Raw genomic sequence first — 13,672 nt, 5'->3', positions numbered from 1 at the left:
AACTGTGCTTGTACTCTGACAAGGGATGTTTAGGCAGACCTGTTCATTTTGTCTGAATAAATTGGGTATCTGATCATCCCACCTGGATGATCAGCTAATGTGAATTATTTCAGTTTTATTCGTTTTCTCTTTTCCTCCTGATTTATAGCCACATGTTTATTTCCTTTCAGTTTATTTGGTTGATTAAGCCTGGCAGTTAACACGTTCCTGCAAAGTATAGTTTGTTTAATTGAGTTAATAATGCTTTGTGCAGTTTATTTTGTGGTTTATATTAAGTTGCAGACCTACAGTTCATCCTTTAGCAGCCGAGTGTGTGCTGGATGGTCTGCTTAGTTTCTTTTCTTCTTTTTCTTTCTGTGAAGTGGAGCCTTGTTAGTTCTGCTCCCTGTCTTTGTAGGAGCTGCAGGGCCTAAGGTGGTGGAGTTGGTGCCTCCTGGTGTTGGTGTCTCCCTTCATGTGCTGAGTGGTTTAGTGCACCCCTGGTTCTGAACCCTCACATGTCATTATGTGCCCCTGTGATCGGGGTGACTCCTCTTTTTGGGATCCTCATCTTTCCACTGGTAAGCTGCAACCATGAACATCTTTTAATAACTATAGATTAAGGCTCTTTTATAAGTAGTTGGTTGTAGTAAGACTATGCTACGGTGGGGTTCCTTGGACACAGACGACCCGCTGCACACACAGAGTTGAGTTTAAACGTATTTATTTTTCAGGCCAATCAACCTCTCCCTGTCACGGCGCTCTCCTGCCCTGCCTCCGAGCGTCCGTCCAGTCACTGCTTGGCACCTCCCTTCTCCTCTCCAGCTTCCGCTCACTTATCAGGGAGAGACAAAATCTGTCATCATTGGGCTTAGCTGGACTAATTATCCTCTTTCCGGCACCGTTCCCTGAACCACTCCCCCACTCTCTCTCCCCCCTGCAGCTGAGCTAACCACACCCCGCCACCACATTGGTGTTTAAAATTATGTTATTGAACCACTGTTTTGAATGTTTAATTTGTCATAATAAAGAATAATTGTTGTAATGGAACCATGCCTTCTGAGTTCTTCATACTATGTGGGGCAAAATGTATTCCTTAGGTGAAATTCCTAAGGTGGTGTTGTTGTACTCTTACTAATTATATTGGTTAATGTTCTCAAAACTCTAACCACACCCTTTTCTTGCCACAATTAGATGAAGAAATGGAGGACCTTCTTCAAGCTTAATAACAAAATTAAAAGTAATTGTGGACAGTGGTGACACTGCTCCAAGTGGAAATACCATTTATAGCTATGTGGCCAACCCACACAGGTGTATCCACCTGTAGAACCTTATGGAGTGAAGTCTAACTCTAACTCTGAACCATGACTATTTAGAAAAGCATATTGTCCATTGGGTGGAAGAGTGCAGTACTTGGCATGGATTTAGTCCAGGTGCTTCCTCCTACAGTCCAAATAGATGCATATTAATGAAGGTTAATTGTCGACCTTAAATTGTTCGTGGGTGTGAATGTGAGTGCAAATGGTTGTCTCTGTACCACTGCTGTGATTGGCGACCTGTCCAGGGTGTATTCCTCCTCTCGCCCACTATCAACTGGGACAGACGAGCGTGTTGTCAAAACCAATGTTCACATTTGCATCATTGACATTTTGACATCATGGGAGAGGCACAGGTGTAAACAATAAGTTTAAGCCAATAGTGATGGCAGAATTCAATGTAACTGCTTCATTTTCTGGGTATTGGTATTTACTGGGTCATGGCTTACTGGGATACTTGAATAAAACAAAGCTGTTGTTAATGTTATTAAGGCCTATGCTTTTAGACAAGTCAAAATATCTGCTGTGAAAAAAGGCTACTTAGTTAAGAAATATATTTGTATTTCTTCTGGGCATCTCACTGCATGGCTAATACGATGTGACCTGAGTAGTTATGTGAAGTTACTGGTCAGGGAATGGCAGGCTGTATGATGAGAGAATGTATGTTATATTGAATGAAAATCACATGCATGGTTCATTAACATGTAGCAAAAAATGAATTCTGACAAACTGCACATGTATGTTTATGTTTCATAGAATCTGATAAGTGATTAAGGCAACCACAAACCCTGCTCTCATTAAGGAATGGTGGTGGTGGATCGAGCAACTGTGGTCCATTTAAGATTACTTAAATGTTACAATATGTAATGCTGGACTGGTGGTTTGGAGCTCTAATTCTCCAAAGTTAATCAGAGTCTCTTTGAAGCTGTTCATATTTTGCATTAAAAGCTCACAACTGGACAGCTCTGATAAGTACAGCAGTTCACACTATTATTATCATGCATCTCCATATGCGTGTCGAGTGACCAGACCTCATTCCCCTGCTCTATATGCAAATGCAAACATACATGACGTAAATATACAAGTGAATAAACAAGTGGAATGAGCAGAGTGGAAGCAGCAGGCATTTAAGGTAATGAGACATCCTTCCTCACTGGAGTCTCATTTTAAGGTGCTGTGCCCTTTGTCATATAACACCGGGTGGCTGGAGATACCAACAATCAACACGTTGATTATTTGAAGCCTTCATTACAAAAGCTCAGAAAAACTGACCTCCTTCCCAAAAAAAAAAAAAAAGAAAAAAAAAAGTCACTTGTTAGCTGCGTAATATTCACGTTGTTTGAAAGTATTCATGACAAAAAAATAACATATTCACGTGCGAATTAATCACATTGTAAAAGTGCCCCCAGTGTTTAACGATCTTTATTCAGTGGATGTTGGTGGGCGTGGAAACAACAACAATTTGGTCACATGCATCCCCAGACCACCTCCAAACCACCACTTCAACCCTTTTCTCAGATCACAGCTCGGCTCTGCAGGCCATACGTAATTATAACAGCACCATTTGCTCCTTCGACCCAGTACCCACACCCCTCTTTAACTCCCGTTCCCCCATCTTGACTCAGTTCATCTCCACATGCATCAATGAATCTTTGCAGACAGGAGTTGCCCCTGCTGCCTTCAAAATAGCAGCTCCGAGTTCAGTCCCGGGGAAGGCTAACTGCAATCAAGGCTCAAGCTACACAGGCCCATATCCAAACCCGCTATTTACCACCAGAATATTACTGCAAGCTGCTCCAGTCATAGCCATCCAAAAATGAACTCGAAAAAAACTCTTTAGTGTGTATTGGTTCACAGCAGCGCAGGCTGAGGCTTTTTCTTGTCAGAATAATGGCAACCAGCTCAGCAACAAGTCTCTTTTCATTTCATTACAGACATCATATAGACTGAGGAAGGACACATAAAGGATGTCCTCTGTCTCGTTATGCACAGTCTCAGTCCTCAAACAGTAAAAATGTGTCAGAGCATAATGTACAGTATGCTGTGCAGCGTCCTCTCCAACATGTCTATCTTTGTTCTCTCGTGTTAGGCCGGAAAACTCGTCAATATTCATCATCACTGGAATGTCAACTGCAGTTGACTCTTGACCTGCCCAGTGTAAACATAATGACAGAATACACAATATGTGTTGACTTCGTGGTACAATTATAAATGTATGTTAGTCACAAAGCTATGATACAGATTAGATATGCATTTGAATTCCTTTTTTGTGCCCTATTTTATTTGACAAATAGTTTCTCACTATCATTTGACTCAGACAGCTGTGATTTATTTGTTCGTTTTCTGACATTTCTGCAATGTCTTGTTTGTAGGAGTGATGGGGGCGGTTCAGCTTCTTTGTTAAACAATATTTATTCACAACGATGGCATGAAACGAAAAAGAAATTCAAAAGGAAGGAAAAAAGGAATTGCTGTATTGAAGATATTCAGGCGGACACGAACACTCAACAGTAAAGAGCAAAGACATGATGCAAAATAACGTCAGCAGTCAGCTAAGCACAATAAATACAGAGAGACAAAAGAAAAGAGGAGGCACAAAACAGACACTTCTTTTTATTTATTTTTTGGGGGAAATTTGAAGGAATCTTGAAGAAAGCACAAGAGAAACCAAAAGCACAAAAACAAGGCACCCTAGTGCTTCTTAAACAGAAGATATGTTCAATTAGAGCAACAATGGAACATTTAAGATGGGAAATTCAGATGTGGGTGAAGTTTCCTAAAGCTGCAATGGGCTGTTTTCTTCCCATATTGTTTATCCTCTGGGCATTGCTGCCTGTAGCCACAAAGTTGTAACTCATCTGTATAAAGTTGTCTGTATATATGCTGCAGCATGAGTGCTGACTCAATCAGACACAAATAATTGTTTCACTTTCTTTCAAACTTACAAGGAAAAACACCCTCCATTTTGGAGTCGCGACAAAGATTATGCAAGGTTCACCATTCGGGGAGAATGGTGTGTGTGTGTGTGTGTGTGTGTGTGTGTGTGTGTGTGTGTGTGTGTGTGTGTGTGTGTGTGTGTGTGTGTGTGTGTGTGTTGGAGGGGAGGGGGGGGGGGGTTCTGCTTAACTGTTGTAACAACTTAGTATCATGCTAAAACTGCTGCTAATGCCCACATCAGTTCACCAGACAATATCATCTCAGTGTCACATTTTGTCTTGCCCAGGATGAAAATTAAGGTGCCTTAGGTTTAGACACCAAAATCCATGAGGTTAGGTTTAAGAAAAAACGACTTGGTTAGGGTCAGGAAAAAAAAAATCCTGGTTTAGGTTGAAATTAAGTAATTCTATGTAAGTAATGTTATGTGCATCACTTAAGTTACTTAACGTAGGATATGTAAGTTAAATATGTTACGTTATGTAAGAAACCTACTTCAACAAATTCACGCCACTTTCTCACGGCTTGAACTTTGCCCTCCTGGGAAATGGTCCTTAGTCCTTGGTTTGATCCATCCAACCACCTCAAACCTGCCTCCCTACTAAAACTTTTCACTCTTCGTACTTCGACACACAACTTCCTTCTTTGACCCTGTTCATACGTGCACATACTTTTCAAGTTTAGGCGATGCAACGTGACGCTGACATGGTACCCTTCACCCAGCTAGAAATCAGGCAATATTCAAGGGATGTTTTCAGGTTTCAGCGCCTGTTTTCAGGTTTCAGCGCCTGTTTTCAGTAACAGTAAGATTGTAGCTGAGTTGTGGACTGACAGGTTATTATACCAGGCTTTATGGATCTGATACGATATGTGCTTAAACGTAACCTTTTGCTTCCTTTTCTATTTACAATGTTAGTTTTCAAAGTCTCTTCCTAATTTCTCCCTGCGTTAAAGCAGCTGTTCATATGTTTTGTAGTAAGCTGTGCCTTGAAGTCTGTGACACTGAAAAAAGGGACGTTTCCTCCACTGTCCTTCCCTCCTGTTGTACTTTCAAGTTTCCACTTCTGACTCTTTGACACAAACAAAGATTAAAGCCAAAACAAATACCATGCAACACTACATAAGTATTTATTCATCAAACACAACAGGTCTAATTGATCTTTTAAAGGGCAATCGCAGCAGGGGCGAGACAATCAGGTCTTGATTGCGACAATTTGGTAATTAAGCCACGGGTAAAATGAAAATGAACACTTTTCAGGGCATGCGGTTGAATTGCATTAAAATGGAATTCAATCATGCTCCATAATCAACGTGCACGCTATTTCCATACTATCGGGACTATATGCCTTTTACAGCTTCCAGTCACTGTGATTGTGGTTCTGTGCAGTAAGAATGTGGGTTGTAAATTCAGGAGGGCCAAAATAACATATTCAAACAAAAGGCACAAAAAACAAAAACAAATTATCTGTCCGATGGAAGAAGAGTGATTGAAAGTGTAGTTGCACATCACCTTCCTGAATCCTCTCTTCTACTTTCTCTAACCGTTGGCCTCAAGATATATTTTCTGTCTCTGTCCGGTGCTTAATCTATTTCTTTTCCCAACATTTCTAGACAGCCGGGTCATTTTATGGTCACAAGGGTATTGTAAAAATCAAAAAGGGCTCCACCTTTGTGCAGCTTAAATTGCTTGTTCTTGTGGGTATTGGTGAATTAAGGTTTATTTTCATTCATACTTACTCAGGCTAAAAATCTCATCTGAACACTGAATATATAAAAGGAAAATGTAATGTTTCAAATTCCAGATTATACCTTTGAATTGCAATTTCCGACGCAATACACAGAAATACTGAACACAAACAGGTGTTTATATTCAAAGCCATATTAAGAAAACGGGGTAAATGGACCCACTTTCCTCATTTTATGCTCGTACAGCAAAATAAATGTGCATCCTGCTCGGATAGTAATTGCTGTGGATAATTAAGGTTGCTGGGCATCCATGGGAGCTAAAACAAAAACATGAATTCAAAGCAGTCTCGGAAGTATGACCCATTTTTGGCACATTTTGCTCAAAGGTAGGTGTAAGTGTGAAGCAACACAAATCCTATGAAGGTAAAATGTTCCCCTTCCCAATAATACAGAAAAAAAGATGCACATTGCAAGATTGTATGGCTTCAAGTCGTTTTTCGTTTTTTTTTTTGGCCGTTTCAACAGAACATGTTCAGCTGTCACCTGTTGGATTTCAGGCACAGATGATTTGTATCTTTGTCCCAGTTTATGTCCTAATTCTACCAACATTTACATAAACGTAACAACACAGATTTAGTCAACAGGTTTGTGTTGTGTGTGTGTGTGTGTGTGTGTGTGTGTATGTATATATATATATATATATATATATATATATATATATATATATATCTGATATCTGTGTATCTGATGCTACATCGGGGAGACGGCTCCCTCGCCTCTGATCAAATCATCATACATCTGCTCTGAGACATCTGAAACTCCCACTTGAGCAAGCGTTTGTTTATTTATTTCTTTAGAAGATAAATATAATTGCATCATGTTAAAAACTGCCACACACAGCATCTCCAGTCCATAATATAATATAGTGATAAATTCTCACATGTATCTAATTCCATCATGATAATCATATCTTTATCCAACATCTGACACAGCAAAAATTAAATGCTCTGACCTCCAGTTACCTGGCTCTTTTATTCCATCTTTTACACTCTTTCATCTATCAGAGATTCAGGAAATGAATTAAATTCGTGACCACATTAATATCCTTGTGTAGACATATATGTAGTGAGTCATCTAACCCGTGAGCTCAACCCACCCATTTCCAGCTCTGCTTAGCTCTGAGCATCTGGACAAAATGGGCTTCGTTTTCAATAGAATTTGTTCCTTTTCCCCCCCCTTACACAAAAATCAGGTTTTGTTATTTATTTCTTCACCAACCTTTTCAAATGTGAAAATGATATGAAGTCACTCTTACATTAATAGCTGTAGGGAGCATTTTTGCACTGATAAAGAGGCTTTGGTTGCCCAAAGTCATACTGTACATTTAAAAAAACACTGCTTGTTATCGCCTACATTGTGAAATCATTGATGTTTTGTTCTTTGAAACCTCTATGACAAAAGTAATAACTTGCCTGACCACCATATTAACTTACTTTATGACCACTTCACCTTCATTTCATGGTACGTAAATTTGTTACCCATGGATATGCATATTATTAATTTCGTCTAATGAAAAATATGGTAAAGAGAAGAGCTAATGTGCAAAATAAGCTGATGCAATATCACACCATGTTTCTTGCTCAAGGCAAATAAATATATTTTTATGGTAAAAAGTTCACTGAGCTATTGATTACTTTGATTCCTGCTTAAGATTACGCTGTAGCTGAGTCATTGTAAATATGGGTAAGACAAAGGCAGTTGAGGAATGCAATGAGCAAAAGGCTGAGTAGATGGAACGCAGAGCTGCAGAGCTGACAAGATTCCCTTGAACCATCACTTGAAACAGGAAGTGCTTGGCGCTTGAGCCTCAGGTAAATCATTGACCTACAGGGAATGCAGTGAGCTGCTCTGACAGACATGCATTTCACCTGGGGAGCAACACACACTCTCTAAGATGCTTAGAAGGACACTTGATTTGCCTCAGCTTCGCACCACGCTCTGCTAAAAAGTAATGCTCGTTCTAAAACATAAAACCAGTAATCTGCAGCTTTTATTTTTTTACATATGAATCTGCCACACTCGAACAAACAGCACATAATGTTCTACATCCTATAGAGTGATGCGCTGAAGTGTTGACAACATTTAGGAACAGTGAAGCTTAGTCACATTTAGAGTAAAGTATTATGCAACTGAATGCAGTTGTTTTGCTAAAGAAACCCAGATGCTTTTTTTTTTATAATTCAAATGGGCAATTTTCTCCTCAGCAGGGATGAGATTTTGATAATATGGGTAGTAACAAGGTACAAAAGCATAAAAAAAACTCCATGCTTATGATTGATGAATACATTCCCCACTTCTATTGCTTCAGAAAGGTTGTCTGTGTAGCACTGTCTTAAAGGTGTTATCGAAGCATAGCAACACTTCAGTCAGTGTAGGTAAGTCTGGTATTTTACAGTGTGATTAGCCTTGGCTGTCATGAATAGCAGATTATGTTGTGGATTGTCAGAAAACCACTCACTCAATAACCTCCAGCACATTTTTATTGCCACCAGCATATTTCTAAATCGCTACTCCTGCATTTACAATCCAACACGCCTTTTTTTTTCTCTTAAAAAAGGTGTTTGACTCATTTTTTTCTCCTCTGTGGAGTAAATCAAAAAGCTAGCATTTGCTTATTCTCTCCTCTCCCTCAATCAGCAATTTTCCCTTTTGATGTTTTATTCATATGATTAAGTCTGTGTATCATCAGACTCTTCATTCTACATTTCAATGTATGATGAGAGCATCTTTGAAGTTTGTCTATGCTGCGGTGAAATCACTTTGGCAAATAACTCTTTTATTGACTGTTTGTAATTTTACCAATTATATTTAGAAAGGAAACACTTTTCATCCTGTTAATTATCCAAAATGAAATGGTCTGACCTTAAATGTAACCACACAGAAATAGTTCACATGCTGTTTGTGGAAAGTGCAATAAAAAAATGTTCTATCTTAAATGAAAAGAAAAACTTCCTGGAACCCTTCCAGGCTCCCTGCGTGTCACCCAGAACATGTTATCTCCTTCATGAACACATGTATTTTCATTTAGATTCACTGTTCGTTACATTTTCCTTGTTACTCTGGCCTCCGTGCTTCTCAAATCACATTTTTCATCTGTTTATTAGCATGCTTTAACCTTGCTTCTCTGCTCCATCTGTCTCTCTTCCTCTTTTATTTTGCAGTGCCAAAAACCTTGATTCATCTTTACTCTGCCCTCCTTTTGCTCGCTTGTCCTTTCCTGTCTTTCTCTCTCTCCCTTACAATTCACATATGCTTTCTGTCTCTCACCTTTCTGTTTGCCACCATCCCTCAATCAATACCGTTAACCCATGTTTTTCTCTCAGCTCCTTGTTCTCCCGTCTCCCGATTTTTTCCGCCTCTCACGTCCTACTATTTCACACTTTTCCTCCGAAGATAAAAGGTTTAAGAATACCTAATGTCAGATGTGTGAACAAAGCACTTGGCTCAGTCAGCAGGGATCTCACTGAAACCTATATAAAAACCTAATGAGGAAAAGATAGCAGAATGTGGCAGACTCACGTGGAATAATAAGGTGAAGGTGGTGAGATTTTAAAATAGAGTGAATGTATTCATGTGTAAGTAATAGGTCATGTAGGGAAAAGACACAATATTGTATAATTCATATTTTATGAAACTTTTCTTAGACTAAAAATGGATCAAAAATGTTTTTGATGTCACTTTTTATCCATATTTATTTAGAATGAGCCATTTACCATGACTCATAGCTCAGAGTGTTGCCCTGAGCTGAAGTGCTAGCATTGCACTGATGATGATCTTGCTAGGCATGTCAGTGAAACTGTCAATGCATATTTTTGTCAGTACGCCACCATGTAACCGGCTGCAGGATTAGGTGTGAAGTTGCATTTTTGTGTAATTACAAGATCCACATTACACCACACGACTTAATCGCGCTTAAAGCCTGCTTTTATTTCGAAAACCCCACCTCTGTCTGCCACTTTCTCTGTTTTTAGTTATAATTCATTGATGGGCCGTCATCCTCGAGCGCAGGAGGGGTGCAAAGTTCATCCACACTAGCAAATAAAGGAGGGCTGTCTGGTTCACGTAAACAGAATAAAAGTCCTTCAATACTACATGAACATTTGTTCAGACTTTATAAGCATGCAAAATGATTACATACATTTTATTTCTGCCCACCTTTGTCACACAAACACTGATTCCATCCCCCTTCGCCCTCACGTGCACACACACATCCCCCCTCTTCTCCTTTCACCTGACCCCAGCCTCCTCTTTGCCCCCTTTGGTGCTGTAGGTAGCAGACGCGAAGGAACCGAGCAGCAGAACCTAGCAGTGGATTAGTGGTAGTGTGTGAGAGAGCCCGGATTCGGGAACATTTCTCTAGGGGAAGTCAAGCCAGCTAATCCGACCCCAGTGCTTACTCTATCAACGCCCTACCAGCTGCACTTTGCCCCAGCACACAAACAAACAAACACACACACACACACACACACACACACACACACACACACACAAAAACTATAATCCAAGCGTGAAGATTGAACTTCGTTGTGTATGCCAAGGCGTATACCATCACAGCATGTGTTCACACAAACAGACATACACTGTAGGGCACACGTGTTGCACAACCACAAATAGTCGGACACTTTTTTTCACACATGTGCTTACGTTCATGCCCACCATTCATATAGCCAGTAGAGTATGCATACACGCACGGACATCTGTAGAAACCCCCCACGAGGGGTTACAGGAGACCTTTGTACTATATGAGTGACATGGAAACCTTCTCAGGTGTCAGTCGTTATACATGGCCTCCGCTAATCAGAACATGCTGCCCAGATTCACATGTACTGAGTACATGCCTGAGTCCCTGAGGGGAAATCAGAGGTGGTGCAGTCAGTGTAGCAGTGTGACTGGCTGTTCAGCTGCATGGCTGATTATCTGGCTGGTTAACTGACTGGTCCTCTTCTTCTTCATGCACTAGCCGATGCATAAAGATGCATTCAACAGATGGATTCCCTTTCAGCATGAGCTAAAGCGTAGAATGCTCAGCCATGCTTGCAGACACACATACATGCATGTGAAAGAGCATATATATTTTCAATTTGGCACGTATGAAGTATTATACAGGTGGATGCAAACGCACAGACGCACACAAAAACAACAGGAGGATCAGGCAGGAGGCAGTCTGATTGCTCATCAAGCAGCGAGCGAGAACTAGCGAGAGCTAGCGAGAGCCATCAATACGACTGAAGCCCACTCTCTCGGGCCCACCTGTCGATTACAGTAGGAAAGACAAGCTGCCTGGTGCCTCAATCCATTCCCAGCTGCCTCCATGGGGCCTGTAGACACCTGAAGAATTCTGATGCCAGGAGGGAATAAGGGACCTTCCACTTCACACCAGCAGATAGGCAGGGGTTTGCCTCTGCTGCATAAACCATTGCGATAAACAACTCTACAGAGAAACGGAGCAAGGATACGAATCTATCGCTCATGTGGTAGCGATTCAGTTTGTATGGGTAGAGCAAGATAGATCAATATCATGCTGTCCAAAGAAAAATGTAAAATGAGATTTTTACAAAGCGCGACAATACATTTCATTGAGTTGGCATAATAATGAAATCTAATTCACACATGAAATGCTCATAAAGCTCTGCAGCTATTTACAGGACAGAAATCCCAAATAGATCTTGCAGCATTACAATTGCAAATATTTCTAACCATTTGGCCGGCAGAGTTGAGCTATGTTTTCTGAATATCTGGCTAAAGGACAACATTCCCATTGCCCTTTGCTGCTTTATAATTAGACGAGATTAGAGCTGGTTCAAGCTGTTTTCTCCCATTTAGTCTCCCGAGGGACAGGAGGTGTATGGGTGGGAGGCTCAGCCCATGTAGCCGGCTAACCTTGGACACACACAAAAAAAAGATGATAATCCGGAAAGAAGATTTGGACTCTGAAGTAAAGGTCAGAAATTTCTTTTTTTTGTTTTTTTCTAATTCATGAAGTGTTTGAATGTACTATTGCATATCTGAACCATTAATAACTGCATAGTGTATTATTCAAATGCACATGCTTTTCTTTTTGTTTTGTTTTTAGTGGAAATGATGAAAACATCAGTTTCCCTCCATGAGAGGCCACATGTACCACCAGGCGTCCTGGTTCACCGTTTCAGCACCACGGACAGCTCTCACACTGTAAGTTACTGAGGAGCGTACTTTTTTTTTGGCTTCTTCTCAAACAGGCTCTGGTTTAATTTAATAGGTTTCCTTATGAACTTACCCTGCTGGCTTGCCAATAGGGCACAAGATATTGATTTCTGTGGAAATCATTGCAACTACAATTATTAATTGGGTAATATTCAAACCTGAAGTTATGCACATAGGCTAATTGATTTCAACCTCATCTGATATCCAGTCACCCGCCAAAGCGGCGGCTCTCAGGCAGGAGAAACTTTAATTCGCTTTTGCTGTTCAAAGAATCTCGAGACTGTGTCACGAAAAGAGGAAGCTATGCGCATTAGAATCAACAGCTCTTGAAGAAACTCCATCTGAATGTGTTATGGACCGAATGATGTTCATTCTGTGTGCAATCACGGCCTCTCACTTCACTGCCCCCCCCCCCCCCCCCCCACACACACACCCTCCCACATCCCCCCCAGCATTTCATAGTGGAGGTCGGTGACTCTTCCAAAGCTAGATGGCAGAAGAGCCCCACTGCAGCCGAGCTGCGCTTTGCTCCGTCATCATTCCACCTTTGCATTGCAAATTGCCCAGCCCCATCACTCCCAATAACAGCTCTGCTCGATCTCCAAAATGAAAATCAGAGTTATGGTGGGATTGCCTACCGGGCGAATTTCTTTCATCAGCTTTCGGGACGGGATGCTGCCTGTCTGAGTCTCAACTAACATCAGCACCCCCTTCCTCTCCTCACACACACATAAACCATATGCTGTCATTAACAGAGTTCATTTCTTTCTCACGATTTACATTCTGCCCACAAAGACATGCCTCCTCCCCTCTTCCCTTGCCACCCACACCTCACTGTTCCTACTTCATGATTTGTTACCCACACATCAGCCGGATCATACTTACACAGGACGCTCTTCCTCTCACACCCCCCTCCCCACCGCCGCCACCTTTTCTCTCTCGCTGCGTGGTTCAATTGCCGATCGATAAAGGCAGCATTCAAATTGTAGGCAAGACTCTTCTCAGTCCACGGACGTTTTACAGGGATTAAAGAGAGGAGATGTTGAACAGTAGATGCGGGAGCGCGCCAACAGAGATCCTCACACTTGATGCCCCTCTCAGCAGAGATGGTTGAGCCCTCGTCCAGGTTGCTGTGGTCCTATCCTAAAATTCAGTCTTGCTCACTTCTCTCCTATCAGCTGACATAGCGCGGCGGGCGGCTCTGCCTGTTTCTCCTCTGAGAAGGGAATCTACTTAAACCCCACAGAAAGAGAAATTAGCCAGTAGGTTACATGTTTTAGTTGTGAACATGAAGGGGATTTACAGAGACGGATACTACGACGGATCTATTGAACTACGGGACGTTTTCAACAGGAGATGCGTTAAATGTGGCCGAAGGGACTTTCTTCAAGCCAAAACGATGAGGATTAGGACGGGAATTGTTTTTTGGAATCTCATCTTTTCACTGATGTTCACATGTGTGAAAGGTACGAGCCACTGCAGCAATTCTCTCTATTTTCTGATGCGCTTGGTGT

The 13,672-nt window shown here is 41.2% G+C and overlaps 1 protein-coding gene across 3 annotated transcripts in view; it reads left to right on the top strand.

Moving 5' to 3' along the window:
* Positions 1–13,164: 13,164 nt before the first annotated feature.
* Positions 13,165–13,672, top strand: part of LOC138194477 (CUB and sushi domain-containing protein 3-like) — a 229,342-nt gene continuing 228,834 nt past the window's right edge. For all 3 annotated transcript variants that reach the window (XM_069143245.1, XM_069143246.1, XM_069143244.1), the window contains exon 1: positions 13,165–13,624. In XM_069143245.1, the coding sequence (XP_068999346.1) occupies positions 13,447–13,624 (178 nt within the window). In that variant the 5' untranslated portion in view covers positions 13,165–13,446. The remainder of the gene's footprint in view (positions 13,625–13,672) is intronic.

The sequence above is a fragment of the Embiotoca jacksoni genome, unplaced genomic scaffold, assembly GCF_022577435.1.
Source record: "Embiotoca jacksoni isolate LCO1_2020_lvr unplaced genomic scaffold, fEmbJac1.0.p SCAF_11, whole genome shotgun sequence".
NCBI lineage: Eukaryota > Metazoa > Chordata > Actinopteri > Embiotocidae > Embiotoca > Embiotoca jacksoni.
This window is presented reverse-complemented; position numbering and strand designations above follow the sequence as displayed.